The sequence below is a fragment of the Anolis sagrei genome, chromosome 4 (assembly GCF_037176765.1).
Source record: "Anolis sagrei isolate rAnoSag1 chromosome 4, rAnoSag1.mat, whole genome shotgun sequence".
In the NCBI taxonomy this organism is placed as follows: domain Eukaryota; kingdom Metazoa; phylum Chordata; class Lepidosauria; order Squamata; family Dactyloidae; genus Anolis; species Anolis sagrei.
Window position 1 is genome coordinate 33,725,746 of NC_090024.1, and position 21,015 is coordinate 33,746,760.

The 21,015-nt window shown below is 39.6% G+C and overlaps 1 protein-coding gene across 1 annotated transcript in view; it reads right to left on the bottom strand.

Annotated features, from left to right (window-relative positions):
* DPY19L4 (dpy-19 like 4) overlaps positions 1-21,015 on the bottom strand; it is a 35,479-nt gene that overhangs the window by 3,776 nt on the left and 10,688 nt on the right. The window contains exons 5-18 of the mRNA XM_060775619.2: positions 19,961-20,082; positions 18,320-18,465; positions 17,408-17,531; positions 14,287-14,421; positions 12,435-12,566; positions 11,849-11,947; positions 11,488-11,561; positions 9,660-9,818; positions 7,260-7,379; positions 6,567-6,687; positions 6,181-6,237; positions 3,862-3,944; positions 1,681-1,813; positions 85-243 (exon numbers count right to left, since the gene is read on the bottom strand). Coding sequence (XP_060631602.2) covers positions 85-243; positions 1,681-1,813; positions 3,862-3,944; positions 6,181-6,237; positions 6,567-6,687; positions 7,260-7,379; positions 9,660-9,818; positions 11,488-11,561; positions 11,849-11,947; positions 12,435-12,566; positions 14,287-14,421; positions 17,408-17,531; positions 18,320-18,465; positions 19,961-20,082 — 1,664 coding nt within the window. The remainder of the gene's footprint in view (positions 1-84; positions 244-1,680; positions 1,814-3,861; positions 3,945-6,180; positions 6,238-6,566; positions 6,688-7,259; positions 7,380-9,659; positions 9,819-11,487; positions 11,562-11,848; positions 11,948-12,434; positions 12,567-14,286; positions 14,422-17,407; positions 17,532-18,319; positions 18,466-19,960; positions 20,083-21,015) is intronic.

The window sequence follows — 21,015 nt, forward strand, 5'->3', positions numbered from 1 at the left end:
GAAATCAGGAAAAATAACACTTTTAACCTGGGAGCAGGATGATACCCCAGTCCAACTCTCGAACTTTGTGATTCTTTTACTTACATGGCCATTCGCAATGTCCAATAAGTCTTTAACTCGGCATCCTCTCACAGGCCCCACTTCATTGCAAATGGAGTCCTCTATAACCAGATAGGTGGCTTGGTAGGACGTGAGTATCTTATAGATATCATCAGCGGATCTCTTAGAATAGATTTGAAAAATCTGCCAAATGTAAAGATACACAATCCAAATGTAAAATAACATCATTAATACACTACTATCAATCGCAGGATATTGTTGGGTGAGTGGGCTTATTAACAAAAGACCTTCCTCATAAACATTTAGCAGAGTAACTTATTAGTGGCAGCGTGACCCAGCACCAGTAGCCAAAAGTGATAAGAAGAACAAAAACACACAGACCAATGTTATATCTTCCTTAGGAGGCTTTTCTTTATAGTAAAATAACATGATTGCACTATTTACAAGTACAAAGTTTCCATAACAGAAATAAAGTTATTTATATTTCCTTCTTTGCTTCCATGCTGGGCTTCTTTCTCATGCAGATAAACAGCTTCACTCTCACGGAGCTTCTTCTCACAACAAACTTATACAGGTGCTTCACACAGTAGCTTTTTTTTTAACATACAGCAACCTTCACATTGGAGCTTTACACATGAGGCCTTCAACCTGGGCCTTCTCTCACTGAAACCTTCTCACATCAGGCCTCTCACACACTGAGGCCTCCCTCACACTTTTTTTGTCATGTCAGGAGCGACTTGAGAAACTGCAAATCGCTTCTGGTGTGAGAGAATTGGCCGTCTACAAGGACGTTGCCCAGGGGACGCCTGGATGATTTGATGTTTTTAACATCCTTGTGGGAGGCTTCTCTCATGTCCCCGCATGGGGAGCTGGAGCTGATAGAGGGAGCTCATCCGCCTCTCCCTGGATTCGAACCTGCGACCTGTCGGTCTTCAGTCCTGCTGGCACAGGGGTTTGGCCCACTGCACCACCAGGGGCTCCTCACACCTCACACTGAGGCCTACTAACACGGAGGTTTGTCTTACACTGAGGCCTCTCTCAAACTGAGGCATCTCTCGGAATGAAGCCTCTTCATACTGAGGGAAACTAACACTGAGGCGTACTAAGCTACAGGCACACCTACTTTTGCTGAGTCATTGCATCCATTTAACCCTTTCAGTGCTTGACTCATATTTTTTGTAATTTAAAATACCTAGTTAATTTTTAATATTTCTGACAAATATTGCTGTAGGCTAAAGTGAAGATTTTAAACAAGACTTGGCATATACTTAACACCTGGAGTGATATAAATCTGGAGGAGGATTCACAGTAGCCCGCTAGATGTTACTGAACTACAACTCACATGCAAATGTGAGTAGATAAATAGGTACTGCTTCTGCAGAAAGGTAACGGCGTTCCATGCAATCATACTGTCCACATGATCTTGGAGGTGTCTATGGACAATGCCAGCTCTTCAGCTTAGAAATGGAGATGAGCACTACCCCCCAGAGTTGGACACAACTAGACTTAATGTCAGGAGAAATCTTTATCTTTTAAAACTCTTCCAAAATAAATACATACAAAATAAATACAAAAGAGTACTCCAGGTTTTAGAAACACATAGAGATAGAGAAGGCTTACGTGTTCATTCCTCTTCTGCAGATCCTCATCATTATAAAGGGGCAGATTTGTCACCATCCAGCCAGTACACAGTTTGATCGCACCCATTAATTGAGGACTGCCAGCAAACACAGCAGCAATAGGAGCTTGCCTTCTACAAAAACAAAATGAAACAAGAAGCCAAATAACAATATCCTCTTTCTCGCTCTTAGGGATTACCAACTGCCAGAATCCTACAGCTATTAAAATGCTGCCATGCTGATTTGATGGTTGCAATCCAAAACAGTAATTTAGTCAGGCTTTAAGAAACAGGATACACAAAAGGGCCGTCTTCCTCTATCACATCAATAGAAGCGATCTTTCTTTGTATCTCATCATGGTGTGAACATAGAGAAAGCATTCAGGCCATGGAGTTGCTTTAATGAAATCTCAAACCATATGGTAGAGGAGATGGGCTAATGTTCCTTCCCCTAATCATACTTCTTATCATTGTGAACTAAGTGTGGAGATCTGCATTTATTACTTACCAGGTCACATGAAGAGGTGAACACCCAAACCCACCCTCTCTTTTGAAACAGAAGTTTTTAAACGGAGCGCCACCTCTCAAGAATGCTTTAGCAGTGGACATTATTCTATTAGCAATAATCTGGACTAGACAGCTTTTGGAACCTCTAAACTCTTCCTTCTTGATGGGCGATTCAAACTGAATAATGTCTACTTCATCGCACTTAGTTTTAAAAAGAAGCTATCCAGCAACAAAGGGAAATCAAACAATTTAAAGAATGAGATTACTAGGTGAATTTTAATTTTTGATTCCATATCAACGTATCTCCAAACGTACCTCCTGCTATGAACCATCACGAAGCTTAAGATCATCAGGAGAGGCCCTGCTCTTGGTCCCACCACTCTCGCAAATGCAGTTGGTGGGGACAAGAGACAGGGCCTTCTTGGCAGTGGCCCCCCGTCTGTGGAACTCTCTCCCTAAGGACATCAGGCTGGCCACCTCCCTCCTGTCCTTTAGAAGACTACTGAAGACCTGGCTCTGGGGCCAGGCATTAGATTAGAGGCCAGAGGCAATAGGTAAAGGAAATTTGGATTTTGCGACATGGATTCTCCTGGCTCAGCTTCGTTTTACTGGCACGTTAATCTATTAATTTATTGTCAATTTTTACTGATATTGTACAATGTTTTAAAATGATTTTATTGTGAATTGTAATTTTTATGGTATTTATGCTGTTAGTATCCTCGGATGCTTACGTGAGGCCGCGCTGAGTCCCCCTTGTGGGGAGAAGGGCGGGATATAAATATATGAAATAAATAAATATATTTTCCCATTCTTCCACTTTAATTTACATGTCCAATATTTGCAGTCCATTTGATCATACAGTCTTTGACTTGTTCTGTTTCAGTTGACCATTCTAGTAGGGGGGATATATATATATATATATATATATATATATATATATGTAAAATTGTGATTAACTTCTTATCTATTTTCATTATCCTATCCCAAAAAGTCACTTTCTCTGAAAATCCTACTTTCTTATCTCTGTTATAAATTCTCTTACTTGTCCACAGTGGTACGAAGATATGTTCTTATCCACTTGATTAGTTTCTTCTTGGGTTTAAAAAGTAATATTTCCATTCTGTTTTTTCAGTATGTCATTGTAAACCAGCCATTTATCTTGGCCCATTTCCCTTCTATGTCTTGCTTCTAAAGCAGAAATCCATAAAGGGATCTTTGTATTTTTGTATTTCCCCCCATATTTTTGTATTTCCTTCATATTTTAATAAGAACCAACCTGATGAAATGATTTTCAAAATTGTTTTCTAATTTCTTTTTCTCATACCAAAGGTGGGCTCCAATAAGATACTTTATGATACAAGAAAAATAAAATTGATAATAGAACCAAACTGAAGACAATAAGAAAAATTGTCACCCATAGGAAACCATCAAAGAGGGGACAGTAATAATATAAAGAAATAAGAAGTGAAGATACAAACCACAGTGGAGAAGACTAGAAGTCTTTTATTTTTATATTTCTCATTTCCCAACTTTATTCTCCAGACTCCTAGTAATTTCGGTGTTCTCCCCCCCCCCACTCTATTCCCACTTTTTTTAAACCCCTCTTTTCTTTTAAAATACTGTAAATATGTAATTAATAATAATTTTCCCCCCCAAAAAAGAATGAGATTACTTACTTGATCCAGGTCATGAGTCCTACAGTGTCGGGATCATAAAATTCTTGCAGTTCTGTAAGTTCTCCCATTATCCTAGGAAAAAACTAAAAGGAAGCACCAAGGCTATGAACTGTGGGAAGACAAATTACAGAACTTTAAATAACACAGGAAAAGACACTAAGGACACTCTTTCTAGCTTTTACCCTCAAACTAAAGCATAAAATTGCTCTTTTTTGCTATACTATCAGACTAACTTGCCATGTAACAGACTGCCTCTCATAGCAGAACTCATTCTATCCATTTCAGTAGAAAATATATTCCAATAATCTCAACAGAATTCTCATTATGAGAGAGAGAGAGAGAGAGAGAGAGAGAGAGAGAGAGAGAGAGAGCCAGAGAGGAAATGAGAATGAATCTTAAAATGTCCTCACCATCAGGCTTTTTGAATGAAGGGACCTCTGTGTTTAGGTGCACAGAGTCATCTAGTGGCCAAATAGTTTCATTGCTCTTATTTTGGGCCAAGAAAATATCTCTGAAAATCCTGCCAGCATAACACATGGTGAACTGCCACTAAAATCTCAGTTCTTGTTGTTGAGTATTTGTTTGGTTGCTTCGACTCTTCGTGACCTCATGGACCAGCCCATGCCAGAACTCCCTGTTAGCCGTGGCCACCCCCAGTACCTTCAAGATCAAGCCAGTCACTTCAAAGATACCATCCATCCATCTTGCCCTCGGTCGGCTCCTCTTCCTTTTTCCTTGCATTTTCCCCAGCATCATTGTCTTTTCCAAGCTTTCTTGTCTTCTCATTATGTGGCCAAAGAATTTCATCTTTGCCTCAAATATCCTTCCCTCCAGTGAGCAGCTGGCCATATTTCCTGAAGTATGTACTGGTTTGATCTTCTTGTGATCCAAGGTGCTCTCAGAATTTTCCTCCAGCACCACAGTTCAAAAGCGTCTATCTTATTTCACTCAGCCTTCCTTATGGTCCAGTTCTCACACCCATAGGTTACTACGGAGAATACCATTGCTTTAACTATTCTATTCTATGCAGATCTTCTTTGCCAGTGTGCGGTCTCTGATTTTCATTATTTTATTAAGATTGGTCAATGCTCTCCTCCCGAGAAGTAAATGCTTTCTGATTTCTGGGCTGCAGTCTGTGTCTGCAGTAATTTTTACTCCTAGAAATACAAAGTCTAGCACTGCCTTGATGTTTTCTCCCTCTATTTGTCAGTTATCAATCAGTCTGGTTGTCACAATCGTGGTTTTTTATGTTTAACTGAAACACAGCTTTTGCACTTTCTTCTTTCACCTTGGTTAGAAGGCTCCTCAGCTTCTCCCCACTTTCAGCCATCAAAGTGGTATCATCTGCATATCTAAGGTTGTTAATGTTTCTTTCAGCAATTTTAACTCCAGTCTTGGATTCATCAAGACCTGCATGTTGCATGATGTGTTCTGCATACAAGTCAATTAGGCAGGGTGAGAGTATACCACCCTGCTGTACTCCTTTCTGAATCTTGAACCAGTTTGTTGTTCCATGGTCTTTTCTTACTGTTGCTACTTGGTCATTATACAGGTTCCTCAGGAGAGAGACAAAGTGGCTTGGTATCCCCATACCACCAAGAACTTGCCACAATTTATTATGATCCACGCAGTCAAAGGCTTTAGAATAGTCAATAAAACAGAAATAGATGTTTTTCTGAAATTGCTACCTGCTCTTATAATAAAAATTTGGGTATCAGCCAGCACGTCAACGACTTAAATCAAGACATAGTTTTCTTAGATCTACAGAGACACTCGCTGGAACACCCCAGCAAGCGAGAGTCCAAAAGTGGCAGGTCCAAGCCCAGCACCTCATTTCATGGGTGATACCAGATGAGAGACTCCCCCCTGGGCACTCAGAAGACTGGGCAACTTGGAAGGCGCTGAACAGACTGCGCTCTGGCACCACGAGATGCAGAGCCAATCTTAAGAAATGGGGCTACAGGGTGGAATCCTCGACATGTGAGTGCGGAGAAGAGCAAACCACTGACCACCTGCTGCAATGCACCCTGAGCCCTGCCACATGCACAATGGAGGACCTTCTTGCGGCAACACCAGAGGCACTCCAAGTGGCCAGATACTGGTCAAAGGACATTTAACCAAATACCAAATTTGCAAAATCTGTGTGGTTTTTTTTCCCTTTCCCTTTTTTCTTTTTAATCTGTGTGTTTGTTTTGCTCTGTTAGAAGTGTAACACAATGGTTGCTGATGACACGATAAATAAATAAATAAATAATAAAAATCCTTTTCAAATACTCTAATTGGGTAATAACACCCTTGCTAATACTTGTATATTCTTACCTCTTTCCATAAGCTGAAGCCAATGATTGTTGGGACTGCCATACTCAGGACGAGAGCCTGGAATATACACAATAAACAGAAGAATATGAGTTCCACTTTGGTCCTTGCAGCTATACACTTTCATATCACTAAAGCACACAGTTAGTAAAACTAGGAAAAGTTACTTTCAGAGTTACTGTTCCTAGAATCACCCCAGGTGGCATGGTCAATTGCTGAATTGGTTATCACTTTGGTTAACTGTGTTCTCCAATGGTTCTACTCTCTTTGAGATGAAGAATAGGATTCAGCACTTGGTCTGATTTATTCTCCATTTCCTGTTTGTCTGTCTGTTTGGTTAATGGGCACATCACTGATTGGCTACAAGAGGAGCTGGGAAGGAAACTCACCAGCAAGATGGGGTGTACAGTCTTTAGTCGGAGCCACTTGAAAAGGGTCGTCCAGAGCTCTGGGGAACAGACTCCAAATGCTGCAATCATGCAAACGTAGGGAGTCCATACGTATTTCATTCTAGAAAACCACCCAACAAATTCAAATCAGACATTGTAGATGATTTTATAGAGAGGATTACAAAAGCAATCCAATCCTGCAGCAACCTTTCAGTTTGAATTTTGAATTCTGTAAGTGTTTAGAACTCAAAATAACTGTAACAACAAAGGGAAGGAAACACACAGATTTCTTCTGACATCCGGTAAAATATTTCCTGTCTCAAATGTATGATGCAACACAGGTTCTATGACACATTCCCCAAACTTGAGGCCCATTCCACCTTTCCAACCACTAGCTCCTGTATAAAATCATTGATAGCGCTATAATTAACACAGTATGAATTAGTCACCAACATTTCTTCTGAAAACTACTTCTACACAGCATTATTTAGTGTCCAAACAGTTTTATTGCTGAGTGTAGACTGTGCACCAAGGATGTATATGTGAAAATCCTGTCCCACAAAGACAGCAATATACTTCCAAAAAGAACAGAAACCTCCATGTCATATTCTATTAGCAGCTTTTAGCAACTACAGAGCAATACTCCACCATTCCCAGGGAAAATAAATCTGTATGCTCATCTTAAAAACTCACCCTTCCATCATCACAGCAAGCAACCCCAGGGAAATGCTGTGCAGGACGTGGTACACTACTTCTGGCCTTTCTCCAATCCTGCCAACTTTGAATGTAGTTGTTTCACCGACAGGCTGGCCACTGTGACATTTGGAAGAAAAACCATACAGGAGTTACTCCTATGATTCACAGAATCTACTGGACAGAGCTTCAAGAAGTTAACTTCTTTGGCCTCACAGACCTCCCCAGGCTAGTAAGGCACTCAAAGGCCATGCTGGCTGAGAGATTCTGAGAGTTGTGGTCCAAAAAACAAACTAATTAAGAAGGATGCCACAAGGGAAAGGAACTGTGCCTTTTATGATGCTCTCCCTTAAATCTACATGAGCACTAAGGAATATGTAGCCCTGCAGATGCTGATGGGAACTACTGTCTTGAGTACTCAACCTGTGGGTCCCCAGATGTTTTAGCCTCCAACTCCCAGAAATCCTAACAGTTGGTAAACAGGATGGGATTCCTGGGAGTTGTAGGCCAAAACACCTGGGGACCCACAGGGTGAGAACTGCTGGCTTTGAGCATTCCCTGTCTCTGATATAAAGCAATACCTTCACCAGAATGCTATTATATAGCAGAAAGCAAATGAGGCAGAGAAAATACATCATATTTATCACATTCAGGAATTTTGGGGCAAGCAACAGAGCCACATAGGAACAGATGGTGTTGGAAATAGTACTCTTCCAAGCTTTCACAATTTGTTATGTATATATTTGCCAACCTGTATTGTATGTATATATTGATTTGCCAGTCTGACTGATTTCTTTGGTGTGGGAGGGCTACAGACGTAATTGTATTGAGCATGTTCAGACTCAAGACTCCATTTTGTATCAGTATGCTTTTGGACTTCAATGTTAGCAGTTTGCTTTAGATCTCAGCAGAGGTGGCTGCATTATGCCTTCAATGGAAGCAGATGTACTTTGAACTTACGCAGAACAGTTTACTATATGCTTGCTTTTGAAAAGCAGTGAGTACAGTTGTACAGTTTGGACTTTCATAAGATGTATACTAAAAGACTTTGGACTATTGATTAAGAATGATGTCCTGTGTTCTCAAGACAGAGAAACTACATCCTATCTATAACTGAACTTCAGTAAGAAATGTGCATGTATGCTAAATTAATACAAAATGTTTGTGAGTAAACAAAATATGTTATTTTTTAAAGAATACTTTGCTTTTTGTTTCTGACTGTATATTTTTAAACTAAGAGGTTTCAAGGGAGAGTATAAATTTTGGGCAACTGCAATTTCAGCTTCAAAGAAACATTTTAAAACTCTGCTAGTTACGTATATGTTTTTGTGCAGTGGCATGTCTTTGTCCCTGCCAGTTTAAAAATATGGTTTATTAGTTTAACAGCTGAGTTACCTGTGTGCTGTTACATGAATGCTTGTGAATATCATTTTTACAAAGGGTTGACTTCTAACAAGGTCATGCCTTTCCTTGACTAGTGGTTTTCAAAAGGTGGTCTCCAGATGTTCATGGAGATTCACATTTGCCAAAAGGATATGACATAATTTTTCTTTTCAAAAAGGTTATGAATACCATTTTTTCAAAAAACGATTTGTTCAATCCTACAGCAAATCTTAAGACTTAAGAGTTATCCTCTTTTTTGTGTAACACAGTTGATAAAATGAATTGAACATTAATGTTATAACAAAACAAAGAAGTTATGTTTCGAATTTTGTTTTGCAAAACTGATTACTTAATGTTACAGTTTCAAGAGTTAATCACTGTGACAACAAGCATTTAGTTACCAATATCACTGCAACTGTTAAAGGAAATGTAAAACTCTCTTATTATGTAAAATAAGAAAGAATTACTTTCTAAAACATCTCATTCCTTAAACCCACTGGCATGTTGTACAAATCACACCTTTTTGCTATGAACTTTTGTCATTCCTTCAGCACCAAGCACAAGGCAGAGCAACAAGCCAGTGCGTGAAACATATACTATTCCTCCTCCCTTATTTAATAAGGACACCCTCTGGGACCGTAAAGTTAAACTTTTTAATGTTAATGAAATGATTTCTCAATAACATGTAATGGATAATGTAACTCAAGTTCATATTGTTTTGGGAAACAATAGTTAATTTCAAGTTATTGATAGTTAATTTCAAGAAATCAGTTATTTATAACTACTTATTTCATTAATCTATAAAATACAAATAAATACACGCTATAACATAAATTCCACCAAATGTGGGCAATGGTCCCCTCAAAAGTTCACAGAGAGCTTCCATATCCACCAAGAAAAAGACAAAAACCTTAAAAGATTCCCAAATTTATGTTGGGCAGGGCTGATGGGAGTTTTAGACCAAAAAACATCTGTATGCATATTCCCTACCCAGATAATAAAAATCTGACAACTTACCCCATTCTCTTAAATATGGCCTGACCAACAGAGACCAGGCAAATAATTAGCACTAAAATGTAGAAAGGCAGAAGGGAAGACTGAGTGAGCCGCAGGAAAAGGTCTTGGGATGCTGTCTGAAAAGACTCTTGGCACAGAAACCAATTTACTGTGAAGTTCCTATGAACACCCCAAAAAAAAAGCAAACAGGACAGCCATGAACTCAGATGGTCACACACACACACAGGGCCTTTCACAGTACACAATTACAGTGCAATAATGCTACGTTAACTACCATGTTAACTATCAGAGCATCCTATGAAACCCTTGGAACTATGGTTTGGGGAGAAGTATTTAGAATTATTAGCCAGAGAGGGTATTTCTCAATGCTTATCAAAGGGACAAGCATCTCAATGCTATTGTCATCTCAGGCTCATCTGTGAAAATACGTGAGAGCACTTTCTCAGTGCAGGTTCCTAAGGCTGTAAGGTTTGATTAACTCCCTCCTGTCTTTTTCTGCCAGCAGATAAATATCTTTTTTATTTATTTAAGCAAGCCTTCCACCTTCTCATAAGGTTTCTAAGCAAAGAATCCTTTGATTGTGTGCTCCTACAGTCCATTTCCTTTCAGGCTCTCCCTGCTTTGCCCACCAATTTCTCTCTTCCCTCATTTTAACTATTCACTCCTCTGTCCTTATGCATCTCCTCTTCGGGGGGAGAAGGTCGGAGTATAAATATAGGAAATAAATTAAATAAATAAATATGAGCAAGAGTGAGAACCCTTTGATGTATCTCCAGATGTATCTACAACTCTTACTGCCTGCCAGCTTGGTTTGGATTGATGGGAATTTGAGCCTTGTAACATCTGAAGATCTAAGTCCCCCCAGCATTGTCATTGTCCTTCCTTTGACTTTGATCAAATTCAATCTCTTCCCAGTCCTGTTTTATAAGCCTTCTGTTTTTAAAATGCTCTGTAACATTTTAAGATAGGTTGAGCAAACAATACCAAACAATACCAAATTGCTCAAGTAATAAAATTTAAGCAAATATACACAACTTATTATGTCCTTGGTACTTGTCATAACTTTATTTTGCTCCTGCCAGTTCATGAAGAGTGTTCAAGACATTTGCAATGCACTCAAGCCTCATGTTCATGAGTCAGCAGTTTTTCTGGTTTCTAAAAGTTCACACAAACTTTTACGTAAATATATTGGCACAAATATAAGGACTAGAAAGGGTGTTTCTTTCCCAAAAAGGGCAATTTTCTTAAGAAACAGGGCTTTGCAGCAATTAATCTATTCTACAACTTTCCCCCCTGGTGGCACAGCGGGTTAAACCTGTTGACAAAAAGGTTGCCGGTTCTAATCTGGGAAGCAGGGTGAGCTCCCACTATTAGGCCCAGCTTATGCAAACCTAACAGTTCAAAAACATCCAAATGTGAGTAGGTCAATAGGTACCGTTTCTGCGAGAAGGTAACAGTGCTCCATGTAGTCTTGCTGGCCACATGACCTTTGAGGTGTCTATGGACAATGCCGGCTCTTTGGCTCATAAATGGAGATGAGCACCCCACCCCCCAAGTCGGACACGACTAGGCTTAATGTCAGGGGAAGCCTTTACCCTTACTACAACTTTTCCATGTTTTTGCAGGATCAAATTCCATAGACTCCTAATTCTAAGCAGCTCTATACAATGAGCCACCACTTTCTAGGACACAGCTCAAGCCATGATAAAATGCTTCTACTCAGTATACAAATAGTATGCATAAGGCAGCTGTCAACCAATAAGATTCTCAATCCTTCAGTAATCAATACAGCAACTTGCAATTTGAAAAACCATCCTTTCAAACTTACTTGGTTGTGTTTAAACCAAATTTGACTTCAAGAACCTTCATTAAATGTTCATGTTCTTTATGAGAAATAAAGGTCTGAAAAACAATTCAAAAGGAAATCATCAGGCAACTTTGGAAGTGGAGTTATGAAACATCGGCTGTAATGGCCGATGAATAACTGTAAGGGGGCAGTGAAAGCATACAAGAAAGAAGAGAAGATTTAGAAAAATTGATTTCCAGGGGGTAGGCCAAATAAGTTTGGGAACCACTGATTTAGAAATAAGGTGGATTTGCTTGTGTATATTCCCCCAGCCAACCAACTTCGGAAAAACAACTGCAAACAACTGAGTACAATTAAGTGTGTCGATTCAGATAAGATTTACCTTCGCGACGAGGTTTAAAGTCACCGTCACAGTAAATACCAAATAAAAGTAAACAACTTTCAGCATTCGTGATAGAAGTGTTCCCTTTTTTGTATTCATCTGCAATTAAAAAAGACAACTATTAGTTTTAATAGATGGATAGGCAACTTCCAGGAGTGGGGAACCTCTAGAACAGCCATGGGCAACCTTCAGCCCTCCAGGTGTTTTCGACTTTAATTTCCACAATTCCTAACAGCCTACCGAGGGCTGAAGTTTGCCTGCTCTAGAATCTATCAAGGGCTGTGATGCTAGTGAAGAAATTCAATGGGCCACCTCTATAGGGTGAAGGAAGGTGCCAGAATCACAAAATGTAACAAATGGTTAGGGCAGGAGTGTTTGTTTATGGAAAGGGAGGACAGCTAATTTCTCAGCAGTACTACAATTTCCAGTTACTGACAATACCATTTTTCAGCCAATTAGGAAGAGGTAGCAAAGGTTTAAAATGGCCTTCAAGGGGTGCAAAAGACTAACACACATCATCTCTCTCATTCCAGAGAAGCAGAAACAAAGAACATGCAGAGCAAACAAATGATCTGCCAGTTTTTACCTGAAGGTATTTTGCCAACAGTGCAGCTACAACAAGGCTGAGTAGTGGAGACACTAATAAAGCTGGGTTTTCAAACTGCAACATGTATCCCAGGAAAAGAGAAAACAGGTAAATTTTATAAACTTCATGTACCTGTTGAGAGGAAAAAAATAAAATAAAATATCTCAGATGTTGAGCAATGGAAGATCAGATCTGTAAGGATATCATGACGTATCCTCTCTCAATAACTTTACTATTTTTAAAAATTATTTTTATTTTATTTTACACTAAAACAAAGAAAAATGATCACATTTCAACCAAAATGACCATAATCCACCAACCATAATCCACATGATCTGCTTTGAACTGGATTATATGATTCTACACTGCCATATAATCCAGTTCAAAGCAGATAATCTGGATTCTATATGGCAGTGTAGAAGGGGCCTAAGAGAAAGAGATTGGTCACATAAGTTTTCATGAACTATTTCTTCAGATGCAAGAAGTGCCTAGGGACAGAAGGGTATAAAATCCATCCCTAGTCACTGCATGCATCTGAAATAGACTGACGATACCGATTCATTTCTCTACATCTCAAAACTGCTTTAGCTCTCCGAAGCTTTAGGTACTCTTACTGCTTATTACAGAAAAAACCAGCTGATTCGTAATCCATCTAAAACGCAGACATGCTTTTCATCCTTGCAGATGGCCAGTTCTCTCACACCAGAAGCGACTTGCAGTTTCTCAAGTCGCTCCTGACACAACAAAAAAAATATATCTTTAGAACAGATAAGCATCTCAAGCTCTGAGGATTTCCTGGAAAGGAATTTCACTGGAGCATTGCAGCACACCCAAATACCTGGGAGTAACTGTGGACCATGTCTTACTTATAAGAAGCACTGCTTGAATATCAAGCAAAAAGTGGGTGCTAAAAATAACATCATACGAAAGCTGACTGGCACAACCTGAGGATTGCAGCCAGACACAGTGAAGACACTTGCCTTTGCGCTTTGCTACTCTGCTGCTGAATACGTATGCCCAGTGTGGAATACATCTCACCACGTTAAAACAGTGGATGTGGCTCTGTGAGACATGCCACATTATCACAAGATGTCTACAACCAACACTGCTGGAGAAATTATACTGTTTTGCTGGTAATGCACCATCTGACATCCGTCGGTAGCAACCACCAATGAAAGGACTAAGATATTGACATATCTGGCCCATCCTTTGTTCGGATATCAGCCAGCATGTCAATGACTTAAATAAAGAAACAGCTTCCTAAGATCTACAGAGATACTTGCAGGAACACCTCAGCAAGCAAGAATCCAAAAATGGCAGGCTAAAACCCAAACCTCAATCAATTTCTGAGACTGGATGAGAAACTCCCTCCTGAGCACACAGAAGACTGGGCAACTTGGAAGGTGCTAAACAGGGTGCAGAGCCAAACTTAAGAAATGGGGCTACAAAGTGAAGTCCTTGACATGTGAGTGTGGGGAAGAGCAAACCACAGATCACCTGCTACAATGCAGTCTGATCCCTACCGCATGCACAATGGAGGCCCTTCTCACAGCAACACAAGAGGCACTCCAAGTGGCCAGCTTCTCGTCAAAGGAATTTAACATAATGCCAAGGTTTTTTAAAATGCTGTTTGTTTTTTTAAATACATGTTAACTGTACCCTCAACTCACTTCTGACATGATAAATAAAATAAATAAATAGCAGCCTTAGAATCTCTTTGCTATAGAGTTATACTATACAAATATCTGTGCCCAACCCAAAATCATCCAATGAAACTTTCAGAAAATGTGCAAAAAACAAAACAAAATAAAAACCTTACAATTTAATAAATATGTTTCACATGTCAAAATACCTTCTCAGTCTGTGTAAGACCTAGGAGATCTAGAAGAAAGAGAGAAATAGCCTGGATGAACAGGAGATAGTGACTGTATTCCCACATCATCATAAAAGTGTATGTTGAAGCACTGACCAGCAGGTAACAAAATCTCTGGTGAAGAAGGGGAAAAACAATAGCCTTAATTAGGTCATCTTTAAACATCAAAGCCTTGAATGACTCCAGATTCATTTTTGCTACACAGAACTTGTTGGGCTCAGAGTTTTAACAGGAATAATAAGAAAGGGAATCTTTTATAGCATCATTTTAGTGAAGTCTACTTAGAATCTGTACTTATTCAGAATTTTTTTGTAAGCACGCGGAGCATTGCATTCTTCTCCTTAGTTCACTATAAGGAAGTTATATTATGTTATTATTCCTAGTTTAAAACAAGAAAATTAGAAGTGAGAAACACATTGAATTGACCACCTTCACAAAAACTGGATTCAAACAATTTGTAAGAAAAAAATCCTACTGCAATAAATATAAGCACATCATGGACTTCTAAACGGGTTCCTCCCAGATCAAGGAGAGATGATGGGAAGAAGAAAACCACAGCCACAGTACACCTTTCAATCCAATGGTTTCCAGTGTTATGTTAGCAGGAAACATTCAAAAACTTTTCTTGTTCTGCTAGCGCTTGCACAGCTGTTAGTAGATGAAATATGTTGGGTGAGTGGACTTATTAACAAAAGACTTTCCTCATAAATGTACTTCCTTCTTTGCTTCCACGCTGGGCTTCTTTCTCATGCAGATAAACAGCTTCACTCTCACAGAGCCTCCTCTCACAATGAAGTTACACACGAGCTTAACACAGTAGCATTTTATGCACAGCAGCCTTCACACACGATGGCGTTCAACCTGGGGCTTCTCACACCAGGACTACTAACACTGAGGCCTACTAACACTGAGAGGCTTCTTATACAGAGGCCTCGATCACTCTGAGGGCTCTCTCAAACTGAGGCCTTTTCCTCACTGAGGTGAACTAGCACTGAGGCCTTCTCATACCTAACACACTGTGGCCCTTCTCCCATAGAGACCTCTTACAGATTGAGGGCTACTATGCAGCAGGCACACCTGCTTATATTGATCTGCAGCTTTTACAGAGTCAATGTATTCATTTAACCCTTTCAGTGCTTGACTCATATTTTTGTAATTAAAAATACCTAGTTAATTTTTAATATTTCTGACAATATATATATCCAAACGAAGCTACAATAATCCATTACAAAATTGCAATCTTCACAAGTGGAAACAGACTACTAGATCTCAATGTGTTGCAACGATGAAGATGGTGGAAGCTTTATATATGTCACCTTGGATACAATCCAATGTGGTTTCCCATGTGCTAGTTCTCAGATGGGTCAATTAATATTTGAATCTGTTTTAACCCATTAGAACTGTAAGGCTGGTTGAGCAACTAGCTTGGAGGCAGGAATTGCATTAGACAGACAGAGATGCCACTTCATTGTCAAAATAACTATTGCAGGGATATCAGACTAAATCTAATTGCTAGTTTCTGCTAAATCAGATTAATTGAATCAATGGAACCTTTAAAAATATGCATGTATGTAAATCAACATTTAAATACATTCTATTTATTGAATTTGTATGCTGTCTTTCTCCCAGAGTAGCAGTTCCCAAAGATAATCAGTTTTTAAAATTAACAATAACATATTTAAATTAGAATCAAAGAGTTGGAAGAGACCTCATGGGCCATCCAGTCCAATCCCCTGCCAAGACAGATGGCAGGGGATTGCAGGGGATCCCCTGCCAATCCCCGACAGATGGCCATCCAGCCTCTGTTTAAAAGCTTCCAAAGAAGGAGCCTCCACCACACTCCGGGGCAGAGAGTTCCACTGCAGAACGGCTCTCACAGTCAGTTACTTAAAATCATCACACTGAGTGGCATAAAATTACTCAAAAGACATTAAAAATAAATAAAGCACATATCCTAATAAGAGGCCCCCCCTTATAAGTCAAAAGAAAGGAGAGCGGAGAGGGGGCCAGTTTAGTAGGCCATTGAGTCAATATGACTGTGTTAAGTGGGATGAACCACTGGATTTAGGCCAGCAGTTTGCAAATTACAGAAATCCAGATGTTGATGAATTGCAGTTACAATTAGGTCCAGGCAGCATGGTTAATGCCAAGGAATGCTGGCACTTCAACATCTATGGAGGAGCCCCCCGGTGGCGCAGTGAGTTAAACCCCTGTGCTGGCAGGACTGAAGACCGACAGGTCGCAGGTTCGAATCCGGGGAGAGCGCAGATGAGCTCCCTCTATCAGCTCCAGCTCCTCATGCGGGACATGAGAGAAGCCTCCCACAAGGATGGTAAAAACATCAAAGCATCCGGGCGTCCCCTGGGCAACGTCTCTCTCACACCAGAAGCAACTTGCAGCTTCTCAAGTCACTCCTGACACAACAAAAAAAATAAAATCTATGGAGTTGTACTTTTCCCACTACTGGTTTAGACTATGGACTAGAAGCTTGCTTTGAAAACAAAAGACTGGGAAAGAATGTTAAGTCTTGAAAAGGAGCTGATATAGGATAGATGGATACCATATAACAAGAGTGAACAAGGATATCATGCCCCAGGAAAAATATAGTTCCTAGTTTGATGTTTACAATTTACTTATTTATTTATTTATTTATTTGCAGCATTTATATTCCGCCCTTTTTACCCCGCAGGGGACTCAGGGCGGATTACAATGTACACATATATGGCAAACATTCAATGCCAATTAGACATACAACGTATATAGACATACACAGACAAACCACAGTATCTTCCTCAAAGCCAGGTAAGGAAGGGGAAAAGAAAGCCAACTAAGTTAACTCCCTGCACATGGATTACTGGACGAACTTGTCCAAGTTTCCAAGTTTATTCGATGCTTAGACCACAGATCATTCACAAATAAGGCAAACAAATAAATACATGAAAACCAGATTATTAAATACAATATAAAATACACATTAAATCCTATATAAATAATTAAAATGCTACATATAGCAATGGACAAACGTGTCACAACTCTACATACCCTATTTATACCATTAGCACATTGCCCATTACAGCGATTTTTAGTATTTTCATCTTACCTCAGCAGATGAGTTTAAGTTGTTCTTTAAATAACCAGTCAAAGCTGCAACTTGGCAAGCAAAATATGGCATGGCCCAATTTTCTCTTAAAGGGATAGAGTAATCTATTCTTGTTGTGTCAGCCCTAAAAAAAGACATAGAAAGACAAAAAGGAGAATGAATATATACTGAGCAGCTTCCAAAACACACATTTTCTGTTATGTGATGTGAAACATTTAATGTACCAGGAGCTGTGTTTGAAATGACAGGAAACTTTCTAGGATGAACATAATTAGCCTTGCTATCTAATCCTAAATTTCTTGTACGACCAGAAAGAATTTCCACTGGAACCAAGTTTTACATTCTTTGGCATCAACATTTCAATCTCTGTAGTGCATCACCTGGGCAATGTTCTTGCAGTCAGCCAATTCTCTCACACCGGAAGCAACTTGCAGTTTCTCAAGTTGCTCCTGACATAAAAAATAATAATACTGATATTATTATGTCATTTTAATTGTACTAAATAATAATTGTTTTGTTGTATATTGTTTATTGCTTGATTGTTTAAGCTGCCTCAAATCCCTTTGGGGAGAAGGGGCGAGATATAAATAATAATAATAATTGTTATTATTATTATTAGGTAAACAACCAAGCAAAATGACAAAATATATGTGGCATGCCTGAGCGCAAGTCCTTTTTCACATAATTTGTGGACAGTTTCACTATCCAAAAACCCTATAAAGCAGTAGCTCTCAACCTGTGGGTCCCCAGGTGTTTTTGGCCCACAACTCCCAGAAGTCCCAACCAGTTTACCAGCTGTTAGGATTTCTGGGAGTTGGAGGCCAAAACACCTGGGGACTCACAGGTTGAGACCACTGCTAAAGAGGGTGAAATTTACACCATGTAAGTCTATGTTTTAAAGGCTTGCTTTACCTGTTTATAATGAACCAGGCAACTGTCAACATTCCAGCAAGCCAAGTCCCACTCATCAGCCAGCTGGTTACAAACAAGGCAGTCACATAGATCCCCTGCAGTCCAAAGACGATGCCAATGTAAAAATATACTGGTTCTATGACATCCTGAAAATAAAAGATTTGTAAACAAAATTGTAAAACAAATTTTTAAAAGGATTTGTAAAACTGTAATCTAATAATAGTATAGAGCAGGCATAGGCAAACTTCGCTTCTCCAGGTGTTTTGGACTTCAACACCCACAAGTCCTAACAGCCTACTGGCTGTTAGGAATTGTGGGTGTTAAAGTCCAAAACACCTGGAGAGCCAAAGTCTTCTCATGCCTGTTATAGAGGGTGCTAATAGATGGATCACAATTAACACTATTTGAAATTCACAAATGTAAACATGAACTTGACTTGAAAAAGGAACAGCAGTGGCAACTTTCTGTCACCCCAAATATCCAATTGTCAGAAGAATTTGACAAGAGGAAATACATCCCAGCCATTAAAAAGAATCACAGGCATTTGCTTAGAAGGCCTTCCAACAAATAAACAAGCAGTTAACTTCATTGTATTTTTGGCAACCTCACTACTACAACTACAATAAAAACAAATTAAAACTCAAGCCATTTCGATCAATGCAGTTCTTTTAGGAGGAATGGAGGACATTTGTATTTCACAATGTTTTCATTTTCAGCTCCAAACAGCTCTATATCACATGGTCAATGCTAAGACGGCAATGAAAATCAGGCCTGTAGCCCGGGGGGGGGGGGGGTTCAGGTTAAAAAAACCCCTGTTTTACTCATGAATTTTAACTAGTTAACCAATTCCCCATGCTAAGTCTATGAAACGCAAAAAATTAAGAGTCCCTCCATAACTGCAAGCACTATCTCAAGCAAATATTGACAATTTATTCACACTGTCATTACTTGCAGCAATAGCCGATGTAGTGAAGCAACAAGTTGGGGGGGGGGTGTTGAATGCTCTCACTAAGGAGGCCAGACTTGGTGGAGGTGGTTGACAGGGGCGGAGCTGCAGGCTATTGAAGGCTGCTCTGCCCCCTGCTGTGCTCTTTGCTTCAGTCTGAGCTAGGAGGCAGGTTTCAACCCGCCCCCCAAAATTTGCAACCCTCCACGAAATTTTTTTCTGGCTATGGCCCTGATGAAAATGGTAGCTTAAAAGATCTCAAGTTCCCCATCAGTCATTTCTAATTTAAGATTTGCTTCTTTCGGATGCTTCTCTTTCTGGGCCCTTCCATACAGCCATATAACCCAGAATATCAAGGCAAAAAATCCCACAATATCTGATTTGTACTGGTTTATCTGAGTCCACACTGCCATGTATTCCAGTTCAAAGCAGATAATGTGGGATTTTATGCAGTTGTGTGAAAGGGGGCTCTATTGCAGTAAAGGGGATCAATTCAAAATCCTGGATGATTTGCATTTGATTCAAAGTATAAGAAGCATCATCATTGCACAGAATCTTGATTTGTCATGCGCTCTTGAAGCCTCTGGGAACAAAATTAATGCTATGAATATAAGCCAATTTTGCATTAGCGAGAAATTCCTTCCACTTAATACTCAGGAATACTCAATGCTAAAAAGCAAGAGAACAATACATACTTCACTGCCAGATGCTTGATACAAGACGCTGGCAATCAACTCTGGGTACAAAGTCATCTGTCGCACAACATTCATGGTCTTCATTGAGAGAGTGCTGTTATCGTGGGTAAGCTGATAAATGCCTGCGGATAATGAGGAGGACATGAACAACCTGAGTTATTTATGCAGTGTCTCATGATCAAGTGAGCAGAAAGTTTCTAAAATATTTAATCCCTGCTACCCCACAAATGCTTTTTCTGAAGCTGTACAACATCTCCACTGTACATATGAGGGTTTAGAAAGTGCCTTTAGATTTTCAAGGACATAAAGTCCTGTAAAAAATGTGCTTGGTGCCATTTTGTTATATTCACGACAGATATTGGGGTTATTATTATCATTATTGAGGAAAAGGCGACACTTTCCAGGATCTCTCAGTAAACAAAAGTAAACAATGATTCCATGTATGCTAACTTTTCAGGGAATTATGTGAAACAAACAGTATTCCCCCCTATTATCTTGACTATGGCACCTCTGAAATTCAGCATCTATCTTGCAACTCACTAGCAAGTTCTGCTATATTCTCTATGTCTTCAAATCATGACAATGACAGTGTTAGTTATTGAAATTTCCCTTGCTGCAATGAATTTTTTACTTATTTATTAGCTATCAACCATGATCTAAAACCATAGCTTTTTGTTATCTTATAAATGAACATCAAGCAAAAAGTGGGTGCTAGAAACAATATCATACGAAAGCTGACTGGCACAACCTGGGGATCACAACCAGATACAGTGAAGACATCTGCCCTTGCGCTGTGCTACTCTGCTGCTGAGTATGCATGCCCAGTGTGGAACACATCTCACCACACTAAAGCAGTGGATGTGGCTCTTAATGAGACATGCCGCATTATCACAGGGTGCCTGCGCCCTACACCACTGGAAAATTACACTGTCTAGCCGGTATTGCACCACCTGACATCCGCCGGGAAGTAGCAGCCAATAGTGAAAGGACCAAGGCAGAGACATCTCCAGCCCATCCCCTGTTTGGGTATCAGCCAGCACGTCAACGACTTAAAT